At 45.9% G+C, this 27,810-nt stretch overlaps 1 protein-coding gene across 1 annotated transcript in view; it reads right to left on the reverse strand.

Annotated features, from left to right (window-relative positions):
• Positions 1-1,611: 1,611 nt before the first annotated feature.
• GGT1 (gamma-glutamyltransferase 1) overlaps positions 1,612-27,810 on the reverse strand; it is a 78,158-nt gene continuing 51,959 nt past the window's right edge. The window contains exons 9-13 of the mRNA XM_063144009.1: positions 26,285-26,412; positions 13,167-13,279; positions 12,384-12,503; positions 10,842-10,880; positions 1,612-1,713 (exon numbers count right to left, since the gene is read on the reverse strand). Coding sequence (XP_063000079.1) covers positions 1,612-1,713; positions 10,842-10,880; positions 12,384-12,503; positions 13,167-13,279; positions 26,285-26,412 — 502 coding nt within the window. The remainder of the gene's footprint in view (positions 1,714-10,841; positions 10,881-12,383; positions 12,504-13,166; positions 13,280-26,284; positions 26,413-27,810) is intronic.

A 27,810-nucleotide genomic window follows, 5' to 3' on the forward strand; every position in this document is an offset into this window, starting at 1 on the left:
GCCAGGAGGATCGAGAGGGCAAGTGGTTGGTCGCATTGCTGCAAGCACCTTGTCCACATCATCAGGTTGCAATAACTGGAACTGATCACACAAAATCGGGCAGATGGTGGCATAGGACACCTCAACTGAAGCTGCACTAACAATGTCAAGCTCACTGCAGAGAGAAGTGATCTTGTCCTCAAAGTGTAATGCAAAAAGGTCACAGTGGATCCTCGACGGGGCCAGGGGCCATTTGCTGGGGAGGATGTTAGCAGCCCCCGTACCACCCGGAAGAGCTCCGCTGGATGGCTACTCGAGGACGCAATGGAAGCAGCAAAATAAGCCTCCTTTGCTGCCCGCACTTCCACGCAATAGGCACAATTATGCGCTCTACAGCGTGCTCGGTCATCTTCGCTTCGAGTCTTGCACTATTTGCGCTCTAGCTGACGTCCAGCCTGTTTCATTGACCGCAACTCCTTAGTATACCAAGGAGCAGAGCAGGCTCTACAGGACTGGAGAGGGCACTCAGGTGCAATCAAGTCGATGGCCCTCCGCATCTCACCGTTCCACAGTGAGCCTAGAGCCTCGGCTGGATCACCAGCCCTCTCCACTGGAAAATCCCCAGAGCATTCAGAAATCCATTGGATTCCATCAGTCTCCTGGGGCGGACCATCCTACCATGCATGGTGGACCTGTAAAAAAGCAAAAGCTTTCTGGATACAAATTCATATAATCCAAAAAATCCTAAAAATTAATATCCAACTGAAACCAGAATAATTTCTTTTGGGATTTATGGATGAGCAGATGAAAAAGAACCATGGGACTATATTCTTATATATGACAACAGCTGCAAGATTACTATATGCACAAAGATGGAAGGGCAAAATAGTGCCCACAACAGAGAAATGGCTACTGAAGATGTTTGAGCTAGTGGAGATGGCGAAACTCACAGCAATAATGAGAGAAAAATTGACTTTAAGATTTATAACTGAATGGGAACCTTTTGTAAAGTTTATGAAGGGACAAGAAAAAGATGACTTTTATATCTGTGGATTAAAACCAATAATGTAGAAAATGTTAAGAGAGAAATTAGAGATTTGGATTTGACAGTGATAGAGTAAGAAAAAATAACAACTGTTACATACTTTTGCTGGAGAGAATATTGGAAGAACATTTTATTTTTGTGTTTTGTGTTTTGTTTTTTTGTTTTTTGCTTTGTTTGGTTTTTGTGTGTGTCTGCCTATATGTATTATATTTTGCGCTGTAGTGTCTTTTATTTATTGGTGTTTGGAAACAATGAAAAAGATTAATGACCAAAAAAGTATAGCCCTTTAAAATGTATATGTTTTAAATTTTGTAAGCCCGCCTTGAGGCCTGGTATTGGGGAAAAGGAGGGATACTACTACTACTACTAATAACAACAACAACAACAACAACAACAACAACAACCCCAAGAATAAATAACCTTACTGTGTCTGATTTGTTACGTTTTATTTTAATACCTGACGCCTCACCAATAAATCAGTTCCTGCTGTATGTTCCTTTCTGTTTCCACAGACTTTCTCAGGAGCTGTTAAATTCTTTTGATTATAGAGCTTATAACAAAATCCACCAGGGTCCACCTGCTGCTGTTCAATATCCATCCGGGGAGCCACCCTTCCGTGAATCGGATGCTGCAGCCCAACCGCGTTCAGTCCAGAGGATGGCCTGCACAACAGCCGTCGAATCGCTCCGCTTGGTTTCATGTTTCCTTTTCAGTAGCTCCACTTCTAACTCCTGGGCACAGAGAGAAGGGAGAAAAGGGAAGAGCAGGAGACAGGTCACACGGTGCAAGAACCTTAACTTACTCCACACTTAACTTGTTCAGAACGCTGCAGCCAGCAGTGCTTTGTAAATATCTCTTTGAAGGAGAAAAAAGCTGAGTGTAGCATACACGTACTCTGGATTTTAGGAAAGCTGATTTTAATAAACTCAGAACTATGATAAGTAAGGTCCCGTGGCAAGTGAGCCTAATGAGAAAAGGAGTGCAAGATGGGTGGGAGTATTTAAAAAAGGAAATTTTAAAGGCACAGTTACAAACAATTCCAACAAGGAGAAAAGATAGAAGACAACAGAGGAAACCAATGTGGCTCCACAAAAAGCTGAGAGATGACCTGAAAACAAAAAGGGATACATATAGGAAGTGGAAGGAAGGCCAGGCTACCAAAGAAGAGTACAGACAAGTGGCACAGAAGTGCCAAAATGGCGTCAGGAAGGCTAAAGCTCAGAATGAGCTGAGATTAGCGAGGGATGCTAAAAGCAATAAAAAGGCTTTCTTCAGATATGTGAGTAGTAAAAGACAGAGGAAAGAAATGGTGGTTCAACTGCTTAATGAGGATGGCAAATTGATAACAGATGACAAAGATAAGGCTGAAGTGCTCAATTCCTACTTTGCCTCAGCCTTCTCCCAAAAGCGGGTCTATGACCCCCCTGGAAAAAGTGAAGCAGAAGTTGAGGGGGCAGGATTACAGTTTGAGATTGATAAACAAATGGTCAAAGAACACCTAATTTCCTTGAATGAGTTCAAATCTCCTGGGCCCGATGAACTGCATCCTAGAGTAATGAAGGAGCTAGCGGAAGAACTCTCAGACCCTTTGTCTATTATCTTTGCAAAATCATGGAAGACGGGTGAGGTGCCGGACGACTGGAGGAGGGCTAACGTTGTCCCTATCTTCAAAAAGGGCAAAAACGAGGAACCTGGGAACTACAGACCAGTCAGTCTGACATCCATCCCTGGGAAAATTCTGGAGCAGATTATAAAGAAGTCAATCTGTAAACACCTTGAAATCAATGCGGTGATCACTAGAAGCCAACATGGATTTGTCAAGAACAAGTCCTGTCTGACAAATTTGATCTCATTTTTTGATAAGGTAACTTCCCTTGAGGACCGTGGGAATGCTGTGGACGTCATATATCTTGACTTCAGCAAAGCTTTTGACAAAGTACCACATGACATTCTAATTAACAAACTAGCTAAAAGTGGGATAGATGGAACAACTATTAGGTGGATTCACAGTTGGCTACAGAATCAGACTCAAAGAGTACTTATCAATGGTACCTTCTCAAACTGGGGAGAGGCAACGAGTGGGGTACCGCAGGGCTCAGTCCTGGGCCCAGTGCTCTTCAACATTTTTATTAATGATTTGGACGAGGAGGTGCAGGGAACGCTGATCAAATTTGCAGATGACACAAAATTGGGTGGGATAGCTAATACCCTGGAAGACAGAAACAAACTTCCAAGTGATCTTGATAGGCTGGAGTGCTGGGCTGAAAACAACAGGATGAAATTTAATAGGGATAAATGCCAAGTTCTACATTTAGGAAATAGAAACCAAAGGCACAGTTACAAGATGGGGGATACTTGGCTCAGCAATACTACAAAAAAAGAAGTATCTTGGAATTGTTGTAGATCACAAGCTGAATATGAGCCAACAGTGCGATATGGCTGCAAGAAAGGCAAATGCTATATTGGGCTGCATTAATAGAAGTATAGCTTCCAAATCACGTGAGGTGCTGGTTCCTCTCTATTCAGCACTGGTTAGGCCTTATCTTGAGTATTGCGTCCAGTTCTGGGCTCCACAATTAAGGAGGACGCAGACAAGCTGGAGCGTGTTCAGAGGAGGGCAACCAGGATGATCAGGGGTCTAGAAACAAAGGCCTATGAAGAGAGACTGAAAGAACTGGGCATGTTTAGCCTGGAGAAGAGAAGATTGAGGGGAGACCTGATAGCACTCTTCAAATACTTAAAAGGTTGTCACACAGAGGAGGGCCAGGATGTCTTCTCGATCCTCCAAGAGTGCAGGACACGGAATAATGGACTCAAGTTAAAGGAAGCCAGATTCCAGCCGGACATCAGGAAAAACTTCCTGACTGTTAGAGCAGTGCAACAATGGAATCAGTTACCTAGGGAAGTTGTGGGCTCTCCCACACTAGAGGCATTCAAGAGGCAGCTGGACAAGCCTCTGTCAGGGATGCTTTAGGTTGGATTCCTGCATTGAGCAGGGGGTTGGACTCGATGGCCTTGTAGGCCCCTTCCAACTCTGCTATTCTATGATTCTATGATTCTTGGAAGCGTAGTGGAATGACACATGCTGCACAAATGCTCTGCAGGCAGAAAGTCCAGAGGCTGCTTCAGTTAAGAACCTCTGAAGCTGCAGGACTGGGAAAGACTGGGAAAGACACTCTTCCTGGGATGGTGAGGAGAAGGAGCTAATGGCACTGGGCTAAAAGAACCCAAAAGGAACTCTCCAAGCTGGGAGAGTGGGCATCCAAATGGCAGACGCAATTCAGTGTAAGCAAGTGTAAAGTGATGCATGTTGGGACAAAAAAAAACCCCAATGTCAAGTATAACCTGATGGGATCTGAGCTGGCAGTGATCGACCAAGAAAGAGATCTTGGGGTTGTGGTGGACAGTTCAATGAAAATGTCCACCCAGTAGAATTGGAAGGGCCTATAAGCCATTGAGTCCAATCCACTGATCAATGCACATTAAAGCATCCCTGACAGGTGGCTGTCCAAATGCCTCTAGGGTGGGAGAGCCCACGACCTCCCTAGGTCATTGGTTCCATTGTTGTACTGCTCTAACAGTCAAGAAGTCTTTCCTGATGTCCCGCCAGAATCTGGCTTCCTATAACTTGAGCCCACTATTCTATGTTCTGCAGTCTAGGATGATTGAGAAGAGTTCCTGGTCCTCCTCTGTACTTCCAGAGTGTTATCATGTCTCCTCTCAGTCTTCTCTCATCCAGGCTGAACATGCCCAGTTCTTTCAGGGCTTTGTTTCCAGATCCCTGATCATCCTCATTGCCCTCCTCTGAACCCCCTCCAGCTTCTCTGCATCCTTCTTGAAGTGTGGTGCCCAGAACTGGACGCAATACTCAAGATCAGGCCTAACCAGTGCTGAATAGAGGGGAACCAATACCTTGCATGATTTGAAAGCTTTGAAGGCATGTTAGGCAATATTAGAAAAGGAATTGAGAATAAAACTGCCAGTATCATACTGCCTTTAAACAAATCTATAGTGCAACCACACTTAGAATACTGTTTATATTTCTTGTCAGCACACCTAAAAAAGAGTTATTATAGAGCTGGAAAAAGTGCAGAAAAGGACAACTAAAATAATTTAGGGACTGGTGAATCTTCCCTACGAGGGAAGGTTACATCAACTGGGATTGTTTAGCTTGGAAAAAAAGAGACCAAGTGGAGACCTGATAGAGGTGTACAAAATTATGCATGGTGCGAATAATGTGGATAGGGAGACCTTTTTCTCCTTCTCCCATACTAGAACACGGGTCATCCCTGTAAGGAAGGGGTAAAATCATACTGGGAATGGCTGTTTTTAATATGTTAAATTATTTTATTGTTATGGTTTTAGGAGCGGAACAGATAAGCGCCAGCTGCATGGGGGCGTTCTGGTACATCCTGGAACCGCTTGGGGCAAGGCCGACCGGCCTTGAGCGAAAATTAACATCTCAGGGGAAGGTGTGAAAGATCTTCGAAAGGAGGGGGGAAGGAGCGAGAAAAGTATCTATAAAGAGTATGCTTTTGAAAAGGGTTTTTGTCCTGAGCTGGGTGACCTCATGGCTGGGTGATGTATGGTTTGCAACTTAGTTTTTAGTTTGCTTGGTTTGGGTTCTTATTTGTATCTGCATGTTTTATCAGTTTGAAATGCTAATCCTGTATATCCTACCCTTATCCTGAATAAAATTGGGCTTAACCCTCCAAACTGGGAGCTGTGTGCGTTTGTTCCAGGGATCTGTGCAAAATCCAGTGGAAAGGCCAGCTTTGCTGGAGCGTGCTTTCTTTACATGGTGGGCAGCGCTGGGATTCGACACAGATCTGGGGGAATGGAATGCTGGTAGGAAAGGGAGAGCAGAGGTTTGAACTCAGGCTAAGCAAAGTCAAGTAGGCCAGCCAAGAATGGCTCAGAATCAATGAGCGGCGGCTCCAGGAGCAGAGTTTTTGTCTCAGAGTCAGGGAGCTGAAGCTCCAGGAGTAGAGTTTTTGGGGGCAAACCCTCAGGAAGGAGCGGAAATCTGTCTACTTTCGAGTGGGGGATGCAAGAGACGCACGGCTCCGAAGGAGGGGCCCGGAGGCATCATGCAGCACGACTCTGGATGCCAGAGGAGGAGCGGGAAAGAGCATGGTTCGAAGTTGAGCCGAGGATGTCATTCCCGGCGGCGATGCTGGAAGGGGACACTTCTGGAATGCAGGGCCCGCAGTTGCAGGCGACCTCAGCGCTGGCGGTAACGTTGGAAGGGGACAACCGGAGGGTGCAAGTCCCACGGCTGCGAGGAACGCCACTGCCGCAACCCCCCCCCCGGCCACCAAGAGAGGCGGAGGGAAATGGCCCAGGTGTGGGGGCTGGGGAGGAGAGTGATGAAAGGAAAGTTCAGCGGATGTACACGGAATGTCTGGAGCTGATGTCTCGCCATCTGAGGATCGTGGAGAGAGAGGGGGGGGGAACCTCAGGGCTGCGTTTCGACCGGCGAGCTTTTCCCATGTATCAGGAAGGAGATGATGTGGGAGCGTTCCTGGCCCTTTTCGAAGACACGTGTGACGAGCTGGGGGTCTTGCCAGCCCAGAGGATGAGTCTGTTGCAACCACAGGTTACCGGAACTTTGCGAGAAATGATAGCAACCATCCCGCGGGAACTGCGCCACGACTACCTGTATTTCAAAAACTTGGCTAAGGAGCAGTTTGCCCTTACGGCGGAACATTGCCGGCAGAAGTTTCATCAGTTGACCAAAAGAGACTTTCGCTGCGTTCGCCACCCGAATGATGACAGCTATGGAAGCTTGGATGGACGCCGAGGGGGTCCAAGACTTGAAGGGAGCCAAGGACTTGATGGCTAAAGAGCAGCTTTATCGCCAGTTCCTGGAGAAATACGATGCTTGGGTGGGGGAAAAGAATCCCCCGACTTTGATGGAGGCAGCGAAAATGGCAGACCGGCTGCAGGTGTTTGAGCGAAAAGGGGCCGGAGGGATCCTGAAGACCCGAGAGGCGACTCGGAGGAGCGGCAGGAGAAAGGAAGGCGGCGTGGCCGGGGAAGGAGCGTCGGGACAAAGGAAGTGTGGTTAGCGGAGCAAGGAGCCAGGGCACCTGAAGAGGGAATGCCCAAAGCTGGCGGCCAACCAGGCGAGCGGAGGCAGAGGTCCAGCCCAACGACCGGTGGTTCGAGCGGCGGCGGCACCAACAACGCCAGCTTCTCCGGCCTCCAACTGGAGCGACAATAGCGAGGGAGAAGTGGCCGACTTGGAGTGGGAGTATATGTGTGCTGAGTCTGCAGGGGTGGCCCAGGCCACAGCAGGCCCCGGGAGTCCTGGCCCAGCGAACGCCGTCTCCATGCGGTTGGTGACCCCGGCCCAGCTCCAGTGGAGTCGTCGGAAATTCTGTGAGTGCGTGGTGGTCGATGGGAGGACGGTGCAGGCTCAGAGAGATACCAGAGCGGACCTTAGTAGCGCCCATGTGGGTCTACTCAAACCCGGACAGAGACTAGTGGGTCGAACCGTAATGGTGACCCCGTACGGAGCGCCTCCATTTGAGGCCCCGCTGGCCCGAGTGAACATAGAATATCGAGGCTGGAAAGGGGAGCTAGTTATCCTCACGTATACGGAAGGACCCGCCTTCCTCCTGGGCAACGACTTATGTTTTAAAGTTACCCAGTTGGCGGTAACGACCCGGGGGAAAGCTGCCCAACAGCGGGAGACCCAAGGGGAGGAAGAACCGGGGAGACTAAGGGAGGAACCCCTCTGGGAGGGACGGGAGGTGGGAGGCCCAGACCTGGAGGGATGGGGTACCCCGGAGTTCCAAAAAGAGTTGCAGCAGGACCCCTCACTACAGGAGTGCCGGGAGGCAGCGGGAGGCCCGGCGGAAGGGTGAGGGAAGGTGGGGACAGCGGTGTTCGTTTGGAAGCGGGGAAAGCTATACCGTCAGTTCTCCCCCAAAGGAAAAGGGGGGGTGGAGAGGAAGCAACTGGTGGTGCCCACATCCTTAAGGGGGAAGGTGTTGGAAGCTGCCCATGAGCAGCTGTGGGGGGGGGGCACTTGGGAATACGCCGAACGTTGGAGCAGGTGAGTCGGGATTTTTACTGGCCTGGAGTCGCCCAGGAGGTGCGAGATTTTTGCAATTCCTGTGAGACGTGCCAACGAGTTGGGTTCCCCCGGGACCATCCCCTATCACGGAGGTGCCGTTTGAAAAGATGGGGTGGATATTTTGGGACCCTTTAGCCCAGCCACCCGAGCAGGGAAAAAGTATATTCTAACCCTGGTGGATTACGCCACCCGTTACGTAGAGGCAGTGCCGCTTTCGGTCATCTCTGCGCCGCAGGTGGTGAAGGCCATGATGATGATTTTCACCTGGGTGGGGGTCCCCAAAGTGTTGGTACATGATCAAGGGGGGAATTTTATGTCCTTACTGCTAAAGGAGTTGTGGAGGTTGGCGGGGGTGCACCAGTGTATAGCCGCGGCATATCATCATGAAGGGAACGGGTTGGTGGAATGGTTCAATCAGACGCTGGGTAAAATGTTGAAAGCCTATGCTACCAAACACACGGCGGATTGGGATCAAGCCCTGCCCTACCTTCTCTTTGCGGCCCGAGATGCTAAAAGTGATAGCTTGGGGTTTTCGGCTAATGAGTTGGTCTTTGGACGAGAGCTACGGGGCCCGCTGAAGTTGCTGTGGGAAGGCTGGGAGGGACGGACCACCCCAACCCCGGTGTCGGTAGTGGAATATATGCAGAACCTACAGAATCTCTTGAAGGAAGTGGGGGAGGCCGCGCAGGAGAATTTGGCTCAAGCGCAGCAGACCCAAAAGAGGTGGTATGATTGGCAGGCTAGGCAACGGGTGTTTCAGGAAGGAGATAGAGTGTTGGTGTTGAAGCCGCTGAAGCCGGAGAAGCTGGCGGTTAAGTGGGAAGGACCTTTTGTGGTGGAGAAAAGGTTGAATGAGGTGAATTATTTGCTGAGAGATCCCGAGAGTCAACGCCGTGCCAAGGTTTATCATGTGAATATGATGAAACCGTTCTGGGAGCGGGGAGTGCGGGTCCACCAGGTGGGACGGGGAGAGCCGCTGGGCGAAGAAGCGGGGCTGGACATCTTAGCTAGCTACCGGGGGAAGGAGGGGCTGGCGGACATTCAGGTCCCCGAGGAATTGAGTGCTTTGCAGCAGGAGCAATTGAAACGGTGCTTGCAAGAGTTCCAAGAGCTGTTTTCGGGTTTGCCAGGTGGACATCGCTAACCACGCATTCGATTGATACGGGGAAGCATCCCCCTATCCAGTCTCCTCCCCATCGGTTAAACGGAAGGCAGTTGGAGATTGTTAATAAGGAGATTGAGGAGATGCTGGCCATGGGCGTGATTTTAAAAAGTCAGAGTCCATGGTCTTCCCCGTTGGTGCTCGTGGCCAAAAAAGATGGATCGGTCCGTTTCTGTGTGGACTTCAGAAAGTTTAACAGTGTGTCCACGGTGGCGGCATACCCCATGCCCCGGACGGACGACCTGATAGAGATGCTAGGGAAATCCAAGTTCATTTCCACCCTGGATTTGACCAAGGGATATTGGCATGTGCCGTTAGATGAGGATGCTGCTTTGAAATCGGCTTTTTCAACCCCCCAAGGTTATTACCAGTTTACGGTTCTTCCGTTCGGGCTCTCGAATGCACCGGGGGGCTTCCAGAAACTTATGGACCAGGTTCTGGATGGTTTGGGGGCTTTTTCATGCGTTTACTTGGACGATGTGGCGGTGTTTAGTGATGCGTGGGAGCAGCACCTATCGCATTTGGCGCAAGTGTTGAGCCGGCTGCGAGAGGCTGGGTTAACCGTGAAGGCCTCAAAGTGCCAGTTCGGAAGAGGGGAAGTGACCTATCTGGGCCATAGACTGGGACAGGGAGCATTGAAACCTATGGAGGCCAAGGTAGAGGCAATCCAGCAGTGGCCCATCCCACAGACCAAGAGGCAGGTCCAGTCCTTTTTGGGGCTGGCAGGATATTACCGGAGGTTTGTCCCGAATTTTAGCCAGTTGGTGGCCCCTCTAACCGAGTTGTGCCGGAAGAGGCAGCCGGTAAAGGTGCAGTGGACAGGGGCATGTCAACGAGCGTTTGACGGCTTAAAGGAAAAACTTAAACGGGCCCCGGTACTCCACGCGCCCGATTTTGACCGCCCCTTCGTGGTACAGACGGACGCCTTCGAGGCGTGTCTAGGCGCGGTGCTGTTGCAGAAAGGAGAGGAGGGGCTGCTGCAGCCCGTGGCATTCGTTAGTAAAAAGCTTTTGCCCCGAGAGCGGGTTTTGGCGACAATTGAGAAAGAGTGCTTGGCTATAGTATGGGCGGTGGGGAAATTGTGGCCATACTTGTGGGGGCGGCCCTTCCAAATTCAGACTGATCACTCCCCGCTTTGCTGGCTGGCGCGTGTAAAGAACACTAACCAGAAGTTGTTGCGTTGGAGCTTAGCTCTTCAGGATTTCGATTTTACCATCTCCCACATTAAGGGCAAAGAGAACGTAGTGGCAGATGGACTATCCCGAAGCTTCAGCCAGGAAGGGGAGGGAGGATTGGGAGGGGGGATGAACCCCTGCCCCTGCGTGGGCACAAAAGAAAGAGTAACAAAAGGGGTCAATGTGTAACCAAATAAAAGAGTGCAATTGAGGTGGCATTTTCTAGAAATGCCATCTTAAGGGGGAAGGGGGAAGGAAGGGGTAAAATCATACTGGGAATGGCTGTTTTTAATATGTTAAATTATTTTATTGTTATGGTTTTAGGAGCGGAACAGATAAGCGCCAGCTGCATGGGGGCGTTCTGTACATCCTGGAACCACTTGGGGCAAGGCCGACCAGCCTTGAGTGAAAGTGCCAGGATTCGACCATTTTTGTCTGTCTCTTCTGCCAAGATTCTCGTTCACGCACTGGTTATCTCTCGGTTGGACTACTGCAACCTTCTTCTCTCTGGCCTTCCCTCGTCTCACACCATTCCGCTGGTCTCTGTCCACCACTCTGCCGCTAAGATCATCTTCTTGGCCCGCCGCTCTGACCATGTCACTCCACTTCTGAAATCTCTTCATTGGCTTCCAATTCACTCCAGAATCCAATATAAACTTCTCCTGTTGACCTTCAAAGCTTTTCACGGTCTAGCTCCTGCCTATCTCTCCTCTCTCATCTCACACTATTGCCCCGCTCGTGCTCTCCGCTCCTCTGATGCCATGCTTCTCGCCTGCCCAAGGACCTCCACTTCCCTAACTCGGCTTCGTCCTTTTTCTTCTGCTGCCCCTTACGCCTGGAACGCTCTTCCAGAACACTTGAGAACTACAAACTCAATCACAGCTTTTAAAACTCAGCTAAAAACTTTTCTTTTCCCTATAGCTTTTAAATATTGAGTTTGTTCTGACTCTATACTGTTAGCTTCACCCTACCCGGTGCCTGTTTACACTTCCCTGTGCCTGTTTGCATTCTCCTTCCCTCCTTATTGTTTTCTACAACTTTATTAGATTGTAAGCCTATGCGGCAGGGTCTTGCTATTTACTGTGTAATCTGTACAGCACCATGTACATTGATGGTGCTATATAAATAAATAATAATAATAATAATAATAATAATAATAATAATAATTAACATCTCAGGGGAAGGTGTGAAAGATCTTCGAAAGGAGGGGGGAAGGAGCGAGAAAAGTATCTATAAAGAGTATGCTTTTGAAAAGGGTTTTTGTCCTGAGCTGGGTGACCTCATGGCTGGGTGATGTATGGTTTGCAACTTAGTTTTTAGTTTGCTTGGTTTGGGTTCTTATTTGTATCTGCATGTTTTATCAGTTTGAAATGCTAATCCTGTATATCCTACCCTTATCCTGAAAGGAAGTACTTCTTCATACAGCATATATATAATTCATATGCAAACTATGGAATTCACTACCACAAGTTGTGGTGATGGCCACCATTCTGGATGGCTTTTAAAAGGTTGGATAAATTCCTGGAGGAGAGGGCTATCAATGGCTACTAGTCCTGATGGCTATGTGCTACCTCCAGTATCCAAGGCAGCTTCATATGTGATGGTAGAAGTATATTATACCTGGGAGAGGTCTAGTGTCTCTGCTGATGGATGTTCCATGGTAACTAATGGAAGTTAATGGTCATGCCCAAATCCATCCCAAACATTGATTTTGCATTGTGTGAAGTAAACAGGTATGTTTTAAACACTGTTTTTTAAAACATTTATGTTTTTGTAGTCCATGTTTTCTTAATGTGGGCAATGTTTGGTCCAGCCTCCCCCACTCAAATATGTCTGTATCCACAACCGGAGTTGAGCACAGCTGATGCTCCCACAATGGTCAGTTAATCAACCCCTCACCACCCACCCCCTTCCCCAGTTGGACAGACAGACCTTTGCCACATGCTTTGTTGCCGTCTGCTCCAAGACAGTCTCATTGGGTATCAACTGATTATGGACTCTGGGCTCCTCCACAGAAGCCTGAACATCATAGCCAAACCAAAGGGAATTGATGATTGTCTGGACAAAAAACAAACAGAAAAGCACATCACTGGCGCCACATTTAGAGGCGCGTATCCAGACTGGAACTGGCAGTGGCTCCCTGGGACCCATGAAGCCAAGGTCAGGGCAGAGGGAGGGCTGCCCAAGGTGGACTCCACCGACCCCCCAAGACACCCCCATCCATCCACCCTCTCCTCCACCAGGTTGCTTCACATGTCCTGAGGACAAGATGGCTCCAGCAAAGCCTCCAAAAGCAACAGCTTTGAGCAGCTGTTTTCCTATTTTCTATATTGGTCCAAAGTCACCCAGTGAATGTCATGGCTGATTGGGGATCTCACTGTGTGCCTAGAGATCCCCCAGGGGGATGTCTGCCCAGAGCCCTCTAGTGGTGTAATTCCGACCAGCTGAAGAAGAGGTGATGGACACCCTCTCCTTGCAGCACCCGGTGGGAAAGTGGCCTTCTTCCTCCCCCACCCCACCCTACCCCCATTTCTCATGGTCCTCCACTTGCATTCTGCACGGTCTCTCTATCGTGATTCCTAGGCTGCTTGCCAGGGTGGAGCCCAAGAGCCCTGCTGCCTGCCTTTGGTCCAGGCTGCACCCCCCCCTTGCAGGCCTTGTGGCATTTGTCATCCCTCCCCCAACCTGTTTGGCCTCTCTGGAGGGCCTCCTGGGACCCACCAGTGCTGTTGCTGTGGTGATTTTTGTCCCTCCAGAAGCGCCAACCACCATCCTGACCTTGTTGCTCTTATCCACCAAGATCGACGGACACATGGAGGAAAAAGGCCGTTTCCCTGCAAGGGATGCAGGAAGCAAAGTGGTTAGAGATGGAAATGGCCCATGCATTTGCCTGATCCGTTAAAAGGGTCAGCTAAATCACCAGCCCTTGTGACATTTTGCAGCAGTGAATCCCATGCAGGAATTATGGGTCATCCCCAGGCTGGGGCTTGAGGCTTGTTCGCTTTGTTTTCCTTCACCCCTGGACAGACTCAGGGAGACTGTCATTTCCACGGGAGTTGGAGTCGCAGCCCAATTCATCTGGAGGGCCCCAGGGGCTGGCTACATGGCGGTGGGTTGCCACTGCAATAAGCACAACCCTGCATTTCTGCTGCTTTGGGGTGGCAGTGGGCAGCTAATCCTGACACTGTAGCAAGAATGCAGGGTTTCCAGCAGCCAGGCCCACCTCTGCCCTCTGGCCGGTCAGATGCTGACCAACCAGCAGCCACCGTCCACCCAGCCATGCCTCTGCATTGGGGATGGACCAAGGCTAGATGGCCGGAGGATCACGTTCACCTTGCTCCCACCTGAAAAGTCGGGGTAGGTCCCCAGCTTCTAAAAACCGGGGCCCCGGTCCTGGAGCCAGGTGCCTCTTCGGGGCCATTTTTATTTTGAAGGGAAAGCAGCTGATCAGCAATCCCAGGGGAAAGGTGGTGGAAGGGACTGGTCTCTGCAGAGGCCAGCAGTGGGGGAGGACACAGCAGCCAGGCCCCTCTCCATCGTGTATCTGGGTCCAGCTCCAGCTGAGAGACCCCCCTCCCTCCTGCTACTGTCACTGCTGAACTTTGCAACTACCATATTTCTTCGACTGTAAGACGCCATCGATTGTAAGACGCACACTAATTTCAGTACCACCAACAGGAAAAAAAACCCTAAGACACACCCACGATTCTAAGACGCACCCCATTTTTAGAGATGTTTATATGGGAAAAAAGTGTGTCTTACAATTGAAGAAATACAGTAAGAATCTAGTGCCTGAATTTTCTTTTCTTTTCTTTTTCTCCCCTCCTCCCTCCCAATCCCCCTTTCCTTTTGAGTCATGTTTTTTAGGGACTGTCTTAAGAAATATTTTTGTAAGTTGCCTTGAGAGCCTTTTTGGCTAAAGGGCAGGATAAAATTGCTAAAATAAATAAATAAGGGACAGCTCAGGCGGGAAGCCCCTGCACGTTCTCTGAGCTCCGCTGCGATGGGGGCGGGGGCTGTGGGCTGCCCACCGAGTGCCCAGAGGGACTTGCAGTGGAGAGGGCAAGCCAGGGGGGCTTAAGAAGGCCTTGAAAACACACATCTTCTCTGGATAGGACTGCTGCTGTTGCTGTTATTGCTGCTGGTTTTACTGCTGGCTTTTATTGTTTTTTTATTGCTTCTTTACTCTGTTTATGGTTTTATCGCTTTTAGTATTTTAACTTTTTTAATTAATTGTATTGCTATAAGCTGCCTTGGGAGGGCTTCTGCCCTGAAAGGCGGTCAATTTTTAAAAATAAATAAATAGATTTGTTGTGGATTAAAGAAGCTGTCGGGGTGCAGCAGAAGGCAGCCAAGCAGGAGGAATGCTTGAGCTGATAAACACTGGCTGCCTACCTGTAACTATAGTTCTTTGAGTACTCATCTGCGCATTCACACATCTGGGCTCTGCACCTGCATGGAGCCTCATTCGGGAATCTTCCATAGCTGAGGCGTCTGGGGCGGGAACCCCTCCCCTGCTGCATACTGTGCATGTCTGAAAGGGTTCCTGCCCATTCCCCTCAGTTCCTAGAGACAGACATCATGGCCCCAGAACCTAGGGAGTCCCTCAGCATTGACACCGATGCGGGGATGGTGGGTGGCTTGTGTGAATGCACAGATGACCACTCAAAGAACTACAGTTACAGGGAGGCAACCTGCATTTCTTCTTCATGGTCTCTTGTCATTCACACATCTGGGCGATTAGCAAGCGGACTTACCCAGAGGCAGGACAGTGTCTATGCCAGAACGGATGACAACACTGCTCTCCCAAATGCACAGTCAGCTCTGGCCCATTGACTGAGGTGGTAGTGCTTGACAAATGTTGATGGAGTCAACCAGGTCACCGCCTTACATAAGTCTGAGATCCGGATTCCCTTGTCAAATGCCATTGAAGCGGCTACTGCTCGGATTGAATGGGCATGAACTGGGTCCATGAGGGAGAGATGTGCCAGTTTGTATGCCAAAGTAATCATCCTCACTATCCAAGCTGACAAGCACTGAGAGAAGAGTGCCAAGCCTTTGTGCTGTCAAGAATAACATAGAAATAGACGAGACCTTCAGAAGGAGCTCATTCTGTCCATGTAAAAAGCTAATGCCTTGCGCATGCCCAAGCTGTGTAAAGTAGCTTCCAGTTTAGACGAAGGATTAGGTGAAAAGGCAGGCAGTACGATATCCTGATTCAAATGCAAATCAGAAACAACTTTAGGAAGAAAAGCAACTTCAGGTCTAAGCAGCGCTTTATCTCTGTGAAAAGTCAGATAAGGAAGGTCAATACGGAGGGCACACGGCTCACTCGATCGACACGCTGATGCTATTGCAACCAAAAATGCAGTCTTCCAAGAAAGCAACCTGAACTCAACTTTTGCTAGGGGTTCAAATGGTGGGGCTGTCAAGGCCTTCAGAACCACAGATAGACTCCACGATGGTATAACCGAATAAACCGGTGGAGTGAGGTTCTTTAAGCCCTTAAGAAACCTCTTCATCAAAGGGTGCAAAAAAACTGTAAAACCCCTAATGAGGGGATGAACCGATGAAATAGCTGGTAGGTAAACCTTTATCGATGATGGACCTAGACCCTTTTGAAACAGACCATATAGAAATAACAAAATGTGCTGTAATGAAGCCTTCTCAGGCTTGAAACTATGCAATGCAGCAAAATCAGAAAAAAAAGTCCACTTCATAGCATAAGAATTTCGCATAGAAGGTTTTTTGGAGGCCTCCAAGCTGTCATCCTGAGCATAGTAAGGTCCGGATGTCTGACTAGACCGTGCTGTTGAGAAAGAAGATTGGGTTTGTCCTGCAATTGGCAATACTCACCTGCCAAAAGGCTCAGGAGGTAGGAGAACTGTATTTGTTGAGGCCACCATGGCGTGCCTATTGGTCATGATTTTTGTAAGCACCTGAAGATCAGTGGCAATGGAGGGAATGCATAAAACAAGCCTCCCTAGTGAGCCCTTTCTGCATCCTGCTCTGCTGCAAAAACTTGGAAGGATCACATTGTCATAGGTAGCGAAAAGGTCAACATCAGGCTGCCCCATCGACATTTTCCTTGCCGTTTGCCTAAAGTTTCTAAAGTTTCATTGGTGTTATTATTAAATAAACCTGAATTGCCGAATGGTAAATCTTTGATCCTGGAGCGTGCCTCCTGCAACAGGCCTGCAGATCAGAGCCAGGCATGTCTCCTAAGTGCTACTGCTCCAATTAGTCTTTGAGCTACAGTCGACTTGATACCAGGAAGTATGAATCTGTTGCCTCACTCTGAATCAGGAGGGCCAAGTTGCGCTTGTTGTCAGGAAGGTGTTCCATAAGCTTGCCCATCTTTTCCCACAGTAAAAGCTGGCAACCATACTCAAAGCCCAAGCGCTGGTGAGGAACACACTCTCCTTCTCAGTAGGTTTAAGTGACGGCCTTCATTATGAGTGTGTGTTCAGAAGAGGGCAACCAGGATGATCAGAGGTCTAGAAACAAAGCCCTATGAAGAGAGACTGAAAGAACTGGGCATGTTTAGCCTGGAGAAGAGAAGATTGAGGGGAGACATGATAGCAGTCTTCAAATACTTAAAAGGTTGTCACACAGAGGAGGGCCAGGATCTCTTCTCGATCCTCCCAGAGTGCAGGACACGGAATAACGGCTCAAGTTAAAGGAAGCCAGATTCCAGCTGGACATCAGGAAAAACTTCCTGACTGTTAGAGCAGTGCGACAATGGAATCAGCTACCTAGGGAGGTTGTGGGCTCTCCCACACTAGAGGCCTTCAAGAGGCAGCTGGACAACCATCTGTCAGGGATGCTTTAGGGTGGATTCCTGCATTGAGCAGGGGGTTGGACTCGATGGCCTTGTAGGCCCCTTCCAACTCTGCTATTCTATGATTCTATGATTCTATGATTCTATGAATGCTGACGTGTTGTCTTCCCTTGTGTGGCCTCAACTGCCACAGAATTGGGAGCTGGGTGTTGGAAAAGAAAACTAGCATCCTCTTGTTGTACCTTATATAGACTTTCAAGCTGCCTGGAGGTGGGGGGCATAGAAGTGGGTGATTTCCAAGACTGTCTTATTATGTCTAGTAGTGCCGGTAACATTGGTATGGACACCAGATGAGCAGTATCTGTTGTAACCAAATCAAAAACAGGGTCCTGAACTGTAGGAACTGCACCATAAGGCCCAAGGCCTGCACCATTCATAAAATCTGATTGGAAAATTGACCCAAATGTTCAAAAGAAGATAGGGCATTGGGGGCGGAGCCTGACAGCTGGACAATGCAGTGAGTTTTCTTCAGAGCTCTTGGGATCGAAGCTTGAAAAATGCAATTATCTCCTAAATAAACAAAAAGTGAGTAAAGGCAATAAATAAGATGGAACAGGGTAAAATCCTGGGTGTTGGCAGTTCGTCAAAACAGATTTCTAGCAGCTCGGGAGCGGTTTAAAAGTTAGTTTCACTTTTGAAAAACAGCTACGCCAGAGCTGCAGTCAGAGACGAAGGGGGAAGCTGATCGGGACTAAACCCAATATTGTTTAAGCCTTTACTCAGAGATTTGAGATATTGAAGTCTTAATAGAACTAATTAAAATTACAAAAAACGTAACAATTAAAAAGTCGACTGGGAGGAAGATTGTAGATGCCTAAGCGCTCAAAAAACAGATCACAAAGCACCCCAGCTTAGACGAGGGCCAAAACACATCCCTCAGATAAGACAGCAGCCAGACTCACAAAAAAGTCACCAGAAAAAGAAATGTCTTTGAAAGATCAACAGTCTGAGCAAGGAGGGGTGAAAGAAGGATTAAAAAACCCAGATAAAATGGCGATGGGGGGAGTGAATGGGAAAGATGGCTCGAACGGCTCAGCTCCAAGTACAGCTTCTGGCGCAAGGTCAAAACAGACAGGAGAGACAGAAGATCTGTTTACAACAATCCGGGAGATGACACAGAGAAATAATGAAATATTACTTGAACAAACGGAAGAAAAAATCAAAAAAGAGAGCAAAGCTATGAAAGAGGTCATAGTTAAAGAAGTACTGACAGGGGTTACTAAATCTATGGCTGAAATGAAAGCAAATATAGACAAAGTGAATGCACAAGTGAATCAACTGGAGAAAAAAGTGGAGTCCAACCATCAGGAGATAAGACAACAGAATATAAGATTTGAACAGAATGAACTGAGACTAATACAGTTACCAGACAACAGCAGGAGAGTAAATTTGCGCATACGCAATTTCCCTGAAGAAGCAGGAGAAAACCTGAGAAGGAAGATTTTGGGTTGGCTCCAAGAAATGGCCAAAGATATAATTTGGAATGATTATGACATAGAAAGAGTACATAGAGTCGCTGGGGGAAGAAACAGAATGATGCCTAGAGATATCTTGGTGAGATGCGCAAATTTTTATAAAAAAGATGAATTAATGAAGAAAATCAGACAGAAGTCAACGCTGACCTACCAAGATGCTCCAATACAAGTCTTCAACGATCTATGTCCTGAGACCATTGCGTGGAGGAGGAGTGTCAGATTATGCATAGCAGTGCTTAAGCGCGAAGGAATTACATATTTGTGGGGATACCCTGTGTTCCTGAGATTTTTTTGGAAGAGGAAGCAGGAAAAAATAACATCGCTGGAACAAGGGATGTCCAAACTACGAGAATTGGGGCTGGAGAAGGATGAAGAAAGGCCAAGACCAAGTCAACGGGAGGAAGAACGGCCAGGACCAAGTCAGAAGTAAATAAAGACGAGTTTTAAAACAGAGGGAGAGGAGATGATGAGATAAGCATAACCGAGGGAGGAAGGGGTCACTGCATCGGGACTGAGGGATCCATTCACCCCCTTACGGTTGGGATCAACTATGGCTGGGGTGAATAGGCCCTGGGGGAAGAGAGGGGTGAGAAAAAAAGAGGGGGAAGGGAGGGAAGAGGGAGGGGAAGGGAGGGAAGAGGGAGGGGAAGGGAGGAAGAGGAGGGTGGGGGGAGCGGGAGGGTGGGATTATGGTTGGGGGGAATTTTTGTATTAAGTTTAAGTAATGTGTTTATGTGGGTGGGCACAAAAGGGATCAACAAAGAAGGAAAAACACAGACAGAATATGGATAAGAACATCAAGTTATCAACACTGAATGTTAAAGGATTGGGGGCAGTAGTGAAAAGGAAGAGGATAGAAATGATGCTAAATAAGGATAAGGCGGACATTATTTTCTTACAGGAAACACATCAAATAAAAGATGGAAAGAATGAACTTAAGTTAAGATGGGCAGTGACATATGAGAAAGCCTTTGGTACTTCAAAAAACAACAACAGGGGTTTGCTATTTTAATATCAGATAAATGTAGATTTAATGTATTACAGATTAAAAGGGATGTAAAAGGTAGATTCCTTATAATTCAGGAGCTAATGGCGGGGGAATATTACACATTGGTCAACATTTACGCCCCAAATGAGAAGCAAATCGAGTTTTATAAAGAAGTGTCTAGAGAGATGAAGGATATCCACAGAGGACATTTAATAATAGCTGGAGAGTTTAATATGGTTTTGGATAAAAGGCAAGATAAATCAAATCCCACTATCAGGGAAAGAAGAAATAACATTACAGGTTTTAAAAAATGGATAGATGAAAATGAATTGAAGGATGTGTGACGTTGGCTGAAAGGAGGAGACAGAAAATATACCTTTTATTCGCCAGTTTTTAAGACCTTCTCCAGGATAGATTATATTTTTGTCTCAAAGGGTTTAATCTCCAGACTTAAAAATACAGAGGTGGGAGTTATTAAGGTAACAGACCATGCATTAGTAAATATGGAGTTCAGAGTTAGAAAAGATTATAAAGAAGCAAAAAGATGGAGGATGAACACCAAAATATTAAAATATGATAAGATAGTGGAAAAGATAAAAAAGGAATTATGGGAGACATGGGAGATTAATGATAATGGGGAAAGTTCTCAAGCAATTTTATGGGATACGATGAAAGCAGTGGTAAGAGGTATATTTATCCGTGAAACATGTAATTTAAGAAGACAACAAGAGGGGAAAAAAATTAGAGGAGGAAATTAAAAAATTGGAAGAGGAATATTTGAAAAATAGAGAAAAACAAATTTGGATAATATTACAAGCAAAGAAAAAGGAATTAGAAAATAAGAACATAGAGGAAGTCCAGAGAAATTTGGTTTATTTAAAAAGGGAATTCTTTGAGAATAATAATAGAAATTCTAGAATGCTGGCCAGTGCCACACAGTCAAGGAAGGCAAAGAACACAATAGGGGCAATTAAAGATAAAACAGGGAAAATTTGTAATTTAATGAGAGGAAAAATAGAAATATTTCAAGAGTTTTATCAAGGGCTTTATGAGGCAGGAGATACACCCGCGATGAGAATTAGAGAATATATTGAAAAATATATAAAGATAAGTTTACAGGAGGAAGATAGGGAACTAATGGAAGGACTGGTGACAGAAATGGAAATAGAGGGGGTCATAGATAAGCTAAAGGGAGGGAGATCCCCAGGGGTAGATGGATTGGGACTGGAGTATTACAAAAAATATTAGTTAGGAAATGAATGAAACTATATAATGGAATAATAAAGGGAGATATGATCCCGCCATCGTGGGAACAGTCATTAATAGTATTAATTCCTAAGCCTGATAAAGATCTAACTGTTCCAGATTCATATAGACCCATATCATTAATTAATCAAGATGCAAAAATATTAACAGCGATAATGGCAAAAAGAATGAATACATTTGTATCTAGATATATTGGAAAGGACCAATGTGGGTTTGTAGTAGGAAGACAGATGCATAATTTAGTGGGAAGATTATTAAATATAATATATGAAACAAAAAGGAAGAAGTCAAAAGCGGGAATAATTGCATTAGATATTTTTAAGGCCTTTGACTGCGTGAGCTGGCAAGCATTAAAAATTATAATAGGAACAATGGGATTTGGGGAAAGATTTAAAGGATTAATAAATCAGTTATATTCACAAAATGTAGCATTAGTGGTGGTAAATGATGGGATGACAGAACAAATACTACTCGCCCGAGGAACAAGACAAGGTTGTCCACTCTCACCAGTCCTATTTGTACTAGTTATAGGGGTCTTGGCAAACGTAATTAGAAAGCATAGAAACATAGAGGGGATTGGGAATGAAGATGAAATTAAGATAAGCATGTTTGCAGATGACACATTATTGACAATTAAGAACCCCTTGGAGAAAATGGATCGGATAAAATACCATTTGAGGGAATTTGGGAAAATGACTGGATTACAAATAAATTGGTCAAAGTTAGAAATGATGCTGTTTAATTATAGCAAAGTGGAAGAAAAGGAAGGGGAGGTAAAGGGGAAAAAATTAAATTAAAAGAAACAATTAAATATTTAGGAATTAAGATTACAAAAAATTGGGAAGATATGGAAGAGAAAAATTTTAATAGTTTAAAGCAACAAGTAAGAGGAAAGTTAGAGGAATATAAAAAGATAAAATTATCATGGTTTGGGAGGATAGTGTTGATAAAAATGAGGATTTTACCAAAAAATATTTTTTTGTTTAGAACGTTACCAATTAAGATATCGGAAAAGGAAATAAAGAGTTGGCAAATTATAGTTAACAATTTTTGTAATGGAGATAGAAAAGCAAGAATTAATAAGAAAATATGGTATAAATTGCAGAGAACAGGGGGATTAGGGATCCCAAACATTAAATTATATTATGTAGCAAACCAGTTGAGATATGTAATAGAGGGTATAATAGGTATAGGAGATCTAAATTGGTTAGAGGAGAAAAAGGGGAAAGGGTTAGATTGGAAGTTAGAAAATATATTCTTTAAGGACCATAATTCAAAGTGGAGGAGGGGAATTGAGAACCCTCTTTTAAAGAATGTGTTAGAAATTTGGCGATTATATAAAAGGAAATTGGTTCTAGTAATTTCCCCAATAACACCCGTGGTGGTAATGAGGGAGTTTCCTGAAAATTTAAAAGAGGGATTGGTAAAGAAATTAAAAGACGAGAAAGTACTTAAAATAAGAGATTGGGTGGAGAAGATGGGATCTAAGGAAGAAATAAAAGAAAAATTAAAAGGGGGAAATATATCATGGTTCAACTGTATCCAAATGGAACAATGGACCAAAAAATGGCTAAAGGATAATAGAGAGTGCAGAAAAAATACTAAATTTGAAGATTTGATCTTACAAAAAGAGAAAGAAAAAGAAGAAAACAAATTGATAAAAGGATTAATGAGTGAAATATATAAGATATTACTGGAAATGGAAACTCAAGAAGATTCTGTTAGGATGGTATGGGAAACGGATATGAATGAGAAAATAGAGCAACAGGACTGGGGGAGGTTATGGAAACAAAGAGTGTTGAAAAATATGTCTGAAAGAATAAAAGAAAATTATTATAAGATAATTTGGAGGTGGTATCTAACTCCAATAAAATTAAACTTAATAAATAAAGAGAATTCGTTACTTTGTTGGAGAGGATGTCAGGAGAAGGGAACGTATATACATATGTGGTGGAATTGTGAACATGTACAAAAATTATGGAAAATGGTGTATAGAGAAATAAATGAAATAACTGGAATGAATTTAGAAGAAACACCAAGTGTAGCATTATTATCAATGTATGGAAATCTTAAATGTAATCAGATGGAAAAAGAATTAACTTGTTAACAGCTGCAAGGTTAATGATATCTAGAAATTGGAAGGTTCAAGGAGATTATGATATAGAAGATTGGTATAAAGAAATATGAGCTATTGCTATAAATGATAAATTAACATGTAACATTAGATTTAGAAGGGGGATAATAAAAAACAATGATTTTGAAGAGATATGGATATTATTCTTAGAATATGTATTTTTAAAAGGGAGAGAGAGAACACCTCCAGAAGATTCAATGCAATTTTGGAAACTAGAATAAGATCCCGAAGGTGTGGGGGGGGGGCACTTATTAATGTGAGTCAGTTAAGAAGTAGAATGTATAACTAAGAAATAAGAAGAATGTTGTGTTATGTATGTATATGATTTATTATGCGTTGTTGGAAAATAAAAATATTAAAAAATAAAAGAATCAAACCGGGAAAAAAGAAGAAGCTAGGGCATTGTGGGAAACCACCTCCATGTCTGGCAATGAAAGAGGCAGGAGAGGATGATTCTGAACAGTAATCTTCCAGGTCAGATAGGGTGGCAATTCCCACTTGTCGGTCTGACCTAGGTTGTTGCGCTGGCGTCCTTTCACTAAGAGCAGGAATGTGGTGAATGGACTCAGATTTGCAGATGACACAAAATTGGGTGGGATAGCTAATACCCTGGAAGACAGAAACAAACTTCAATGTGATTTTGATAGGGCTGAAAACAACAGAATGAAATTGAACAGGGATAAATGCCAAGTTCTACATTTAGGGAATAGAAACCAAATGCACAGTTACAAGATGGGGGACACTTGGCTCAGCAATACTACAAACGAGAAAGATCTTGGAATTGTTGTAGATCGCAAGCTGAATATGAGCCAACAGTGCGATATGGCTGCAAGAAAGGCAAATGCTATTTTGGGCTGCATTAATAGAGGTATAGCTTCCAAATCGTGCAAGGTACTGGTTCCCCTCTATTTGGCACTGGTTAGGGCTCGTCTTGAGTATTGCATCCAGTTCTGGGCAACACACTTCAAGAAGGATGCAGAGAAGCTGGAGCGTGTTCAGAGGAGGGCAACCAGGATGATCAGGGGTCTGGAAACAAAGCCCTATGAAGAGAGACTGAAAGAACTGGGCATGTTTAGCCTGGAGAAGAGAAGACTGAGGGGAGACATGAGAGCACTCTTCAAATACTTAAAAGGTTGTCACACAGAGGAGGGCCAGGATATCTTCTCGATCCTCCCAGAGTGCAGGACACGGAATAATGGGCTCAAGTTACAAGAAGCCACATTCTGGCTGGACATCAGGAAAAACTTTCCTTACTGTTAGAGCAGAACGACAATGGAACCAGTTACCTAGGGAGGTTGTGGGCTCTCCCACACTAGAAGCATTCAAGAGGCAGCTGGATTTCCATCTGTCAGGGATTTTAAGGTGGATTCCTGCATTGAACAGGGGATTGGACTCGATGGCCTTATAGGCCTCTTCCAACTCTACAATTCTATGATTCTATAACTCCTGTCCTAAGTCCCAGGATGGGACTACCTTCTGAATTGGCCGAATGCAGACTTCAGAATGAATAGGTCGAGAAGGCAGGCATGACCCCTCATATTGAAGCCTTTAATCATCTCTCTGTACCGATGTAGACAGTCAACAGGGTCTATATTCTAGCAGGGAATTGTAACGCCTATTGGTATAGTAACTGTCAGCCCAAGGGTCATGTTCCCAATATCTAGGTCTGAAGGGACCCCAATCGGAGCACCTGTCCCACTCCAGTGGCGATCTGGATTGTTCTCTGGATCTAGACCTAGGGTCATAATACCCTCTGTCCGAAGGAGCAGAGAAAATGGAATTGGGTGAGTCGCGCCTGTGATCCCTCTCTGATACTCTGTTTCGAGGGTCTCTTTCCCATACAGGTTGCAGGAAAGGGACTTGAATCTCCCCCTCGGAAATATAGCTGGTCATTGAACACATGGTGGAACATTTCTCACCATTGGAGTCGGTGAATACAATAGCGGGGGCACTGGAGCTACTCGTAGCGGAGCCAACAACCACAGTGGCAACTTAATAGAGTCTGTCGGCGCCAAGGCAGGGTCGACATCAATATGGTCAACATCCATGTGGTTGACATCGATGTGGTTGACATCGATGTGGTTGACATCGATACAGCGTGGAGAAGAAACATCAACGTTGACTGATTCTACAGGCTGTCCATGCGCTGGAGAATGAGAAGCAGGTCTACTCAGTGCAGGAGTTTTATTACACACTTGTGGCCTCTTTTTCCTTTTCTTTCTTTCTCCCGATACGTTGCCGACCTGCTTAGGTGTCTTCACTTTTATTGATAACTTCTTTGCGAGAGACAAAGTGACTGACTGACCCAGAGAAGAAGGTTGGTGGTGTGTGCCGCTCTCCTCAAGCAAAGGCCAGGGAGGGGAATGCTCTGAAGAATCCATCACGGACATCTGTCCTAAAGACTGAACTCTCGCAGGGCTGTCAACCACTTGTAAAGCTTAACTCCACAGGATGGCCTTAAGCCAGTCTGACCTGTGTCTCTTGGTCTGTTTTGAAAAGGCTTGACAAAAATGACAAGTTTCCACAACGTGCCCCTCTCCTAAGCAAAGCAAACACAAGGAGTGACCATCAGAAGGGAGCAATTTACTGCCGCATTTAGAACATTTTCTGAACGGGGCCCGGAGGGTCAAACACCCTTCAAGGCAATCCCAGGATCGCCAACGCTAGTCCCGATCCAAAAGTTCAAGTAATATGAAGAAAAAGATATAGATACTTAACTAATTAATTAATTATTATTATTTTTATAACAAACAGGAATGAAGAAAAAGAAAGAAAGAAAGAAAGAAAGAAAGAAAGAAAGAAAGAAAGAAAGAAAGAAAGAAAGAAAGACAGGCCTCTAACAAGAATTCCGAAGAATCACTGGAGAAGTTCCAAACAATGCTGCCATGATGTCGGTCTCTAGGAACTATGGGGAACGGGCGGGAACCCTTTCAGACATTCACAGTATGCAGTGGGGGAGGGGGTCCCCCCCTCAAACGCCTCTGCTATGGAAGTTTTCTGAACAAGGCTCCACGCAGGCACAGAGCCCAGATGTGTGAATGACAGAGACCATGAAGAATAGAGAGAATCCGCCACCTCTTTGGAAAGCCCGGCCACAAGGCAAGGGAGCCAAGAGGCCACGTCCAGGAGCCTTACCTGGGGCAATGAAGTTTGCAACAGAAGGGTGAACCCCAAAGCCATTGGTGATGTTTGGGGAGCTGAAGTCATCCATCTCATTATTGAATATAATCCCACTCACAAGCGAACAAACACCGGAGCCAAAGCTGCACCAGACAAGAGAAAGCCAGAACCATGATTGGAGCAAAATGTGCGGCGGCAGTGTAAGCAAAATGAACCAAAGCGACTCCATCTTGTATGATTCTGTATGTCTGTATCAAATATGCTGGCCATTGCTTGAACTTTATGCCTGTGTAATGAGCTTTATGCCTATGTATTCATTTAAAGAAATGCAGGTTGCTTACCTGTAACTGTAGTTCTTCGAGTGGTCATCTATGCATTCACACATATGGGCTTTGCGCCTGCGCAGAGAAACGCTTAGGGAAACGCTTTTGGGCGGGAACCCCTCCCCCACGCTACTGCACATGTCCCTGGGGTTCCCGCCCTTACCTCAGTTTACAGGAGTCCGACATTGTGCCCCATAAACATGAGTGTAAAAAACAAAATAAAATACATTCCACATTAAACTGTGTCATTTGTAAGCTTCACACCACCAAGTGGGGACGGTGGGTGGGTTGTGTGAATGCATAGATGACCACTCGAAGAACTACAGCTACAGGTAAGCAACCTGCATTTCTTCATCGTGGTCTCTATGCATCACACATATGGGCGAGTAGCAAGCTCACATACCTTGGAGGCGGGTTGGTGTATTATTTCAACACTTCTGAAAGCATCGTCCTTCCAAACGAACAGTCATGTCTGGATCGAGTGTTCAAGCTGTAATGCTTGACAAATGTGGAAGGTGTGGACCAGGTTGCGGCCTTGCAAATGTCCCAAAGTGGGACACCCCTGCTAAAGGCCACAGATGTTGACATCGCCCTGGCCGAATGAGCTGTCACAGGCCATTGTATCTCTAGTTTGGAGATAGAGTAGGCGAGTTCAATTGTCTCTACGATCCAGCGTGACAAGCGCTGGCACGACACTGGAAGTCCTTTATGAGGGTCTCCATAACATATAAACAATTGTTTGGATTTCCTAAATCCTTCGGTTCTAGCTTTATAAAAAGCGAGAGCCCTTCTAACATCCAGCATGTGCAGAGCAGTGTCCACGGGCGTTGTAGGATTAGGAAAAAAAGCTGGCAAGACAATGTCCTGAGCCAGGTGAAAAGGTGTCACCACCTTAGGCATCTATCCTTAGAGCTCTAAGCTCACTAGCGCGCCTTGCCGAGGTTATGGCAACCAAGAACACAGTCTTGAAGGTCAAGAGTCTTAAGTCCGTTGTAGCCATGGGCTCAAAGGGTTTTCTTATCAGCGCATGGAGCATGACTGACAAGCTCCATGATGGTACGATGTTCCTAGTTGTTGGTATAGTATTTTTTAGACCTTTTAAAAATTCCTTGGACGTAGGATGGGTGAAGGGCGAGAACCCTTCCACAACTTCATGAAAAGCTGTGATGGCAGCCAAATGGACTTTGATCGACGAAAGTCCTAATCCTCCTCGGTACA

This window comes from Elgaria multicarinata, chromosome 18 (assembly GCF_023053635.1).
Source record: "Elgaria multicarinata webbii isolate HBS135686 ecotype San Diego chromosome 18, rElgMul1.1.pri, whole genome shotgun sequence".
NCBI lineage: Eukaryota > Metazoa > Chordata > Lepidosauria > Squamata > Anguidae > Elgaria > Elgaria multicarinata.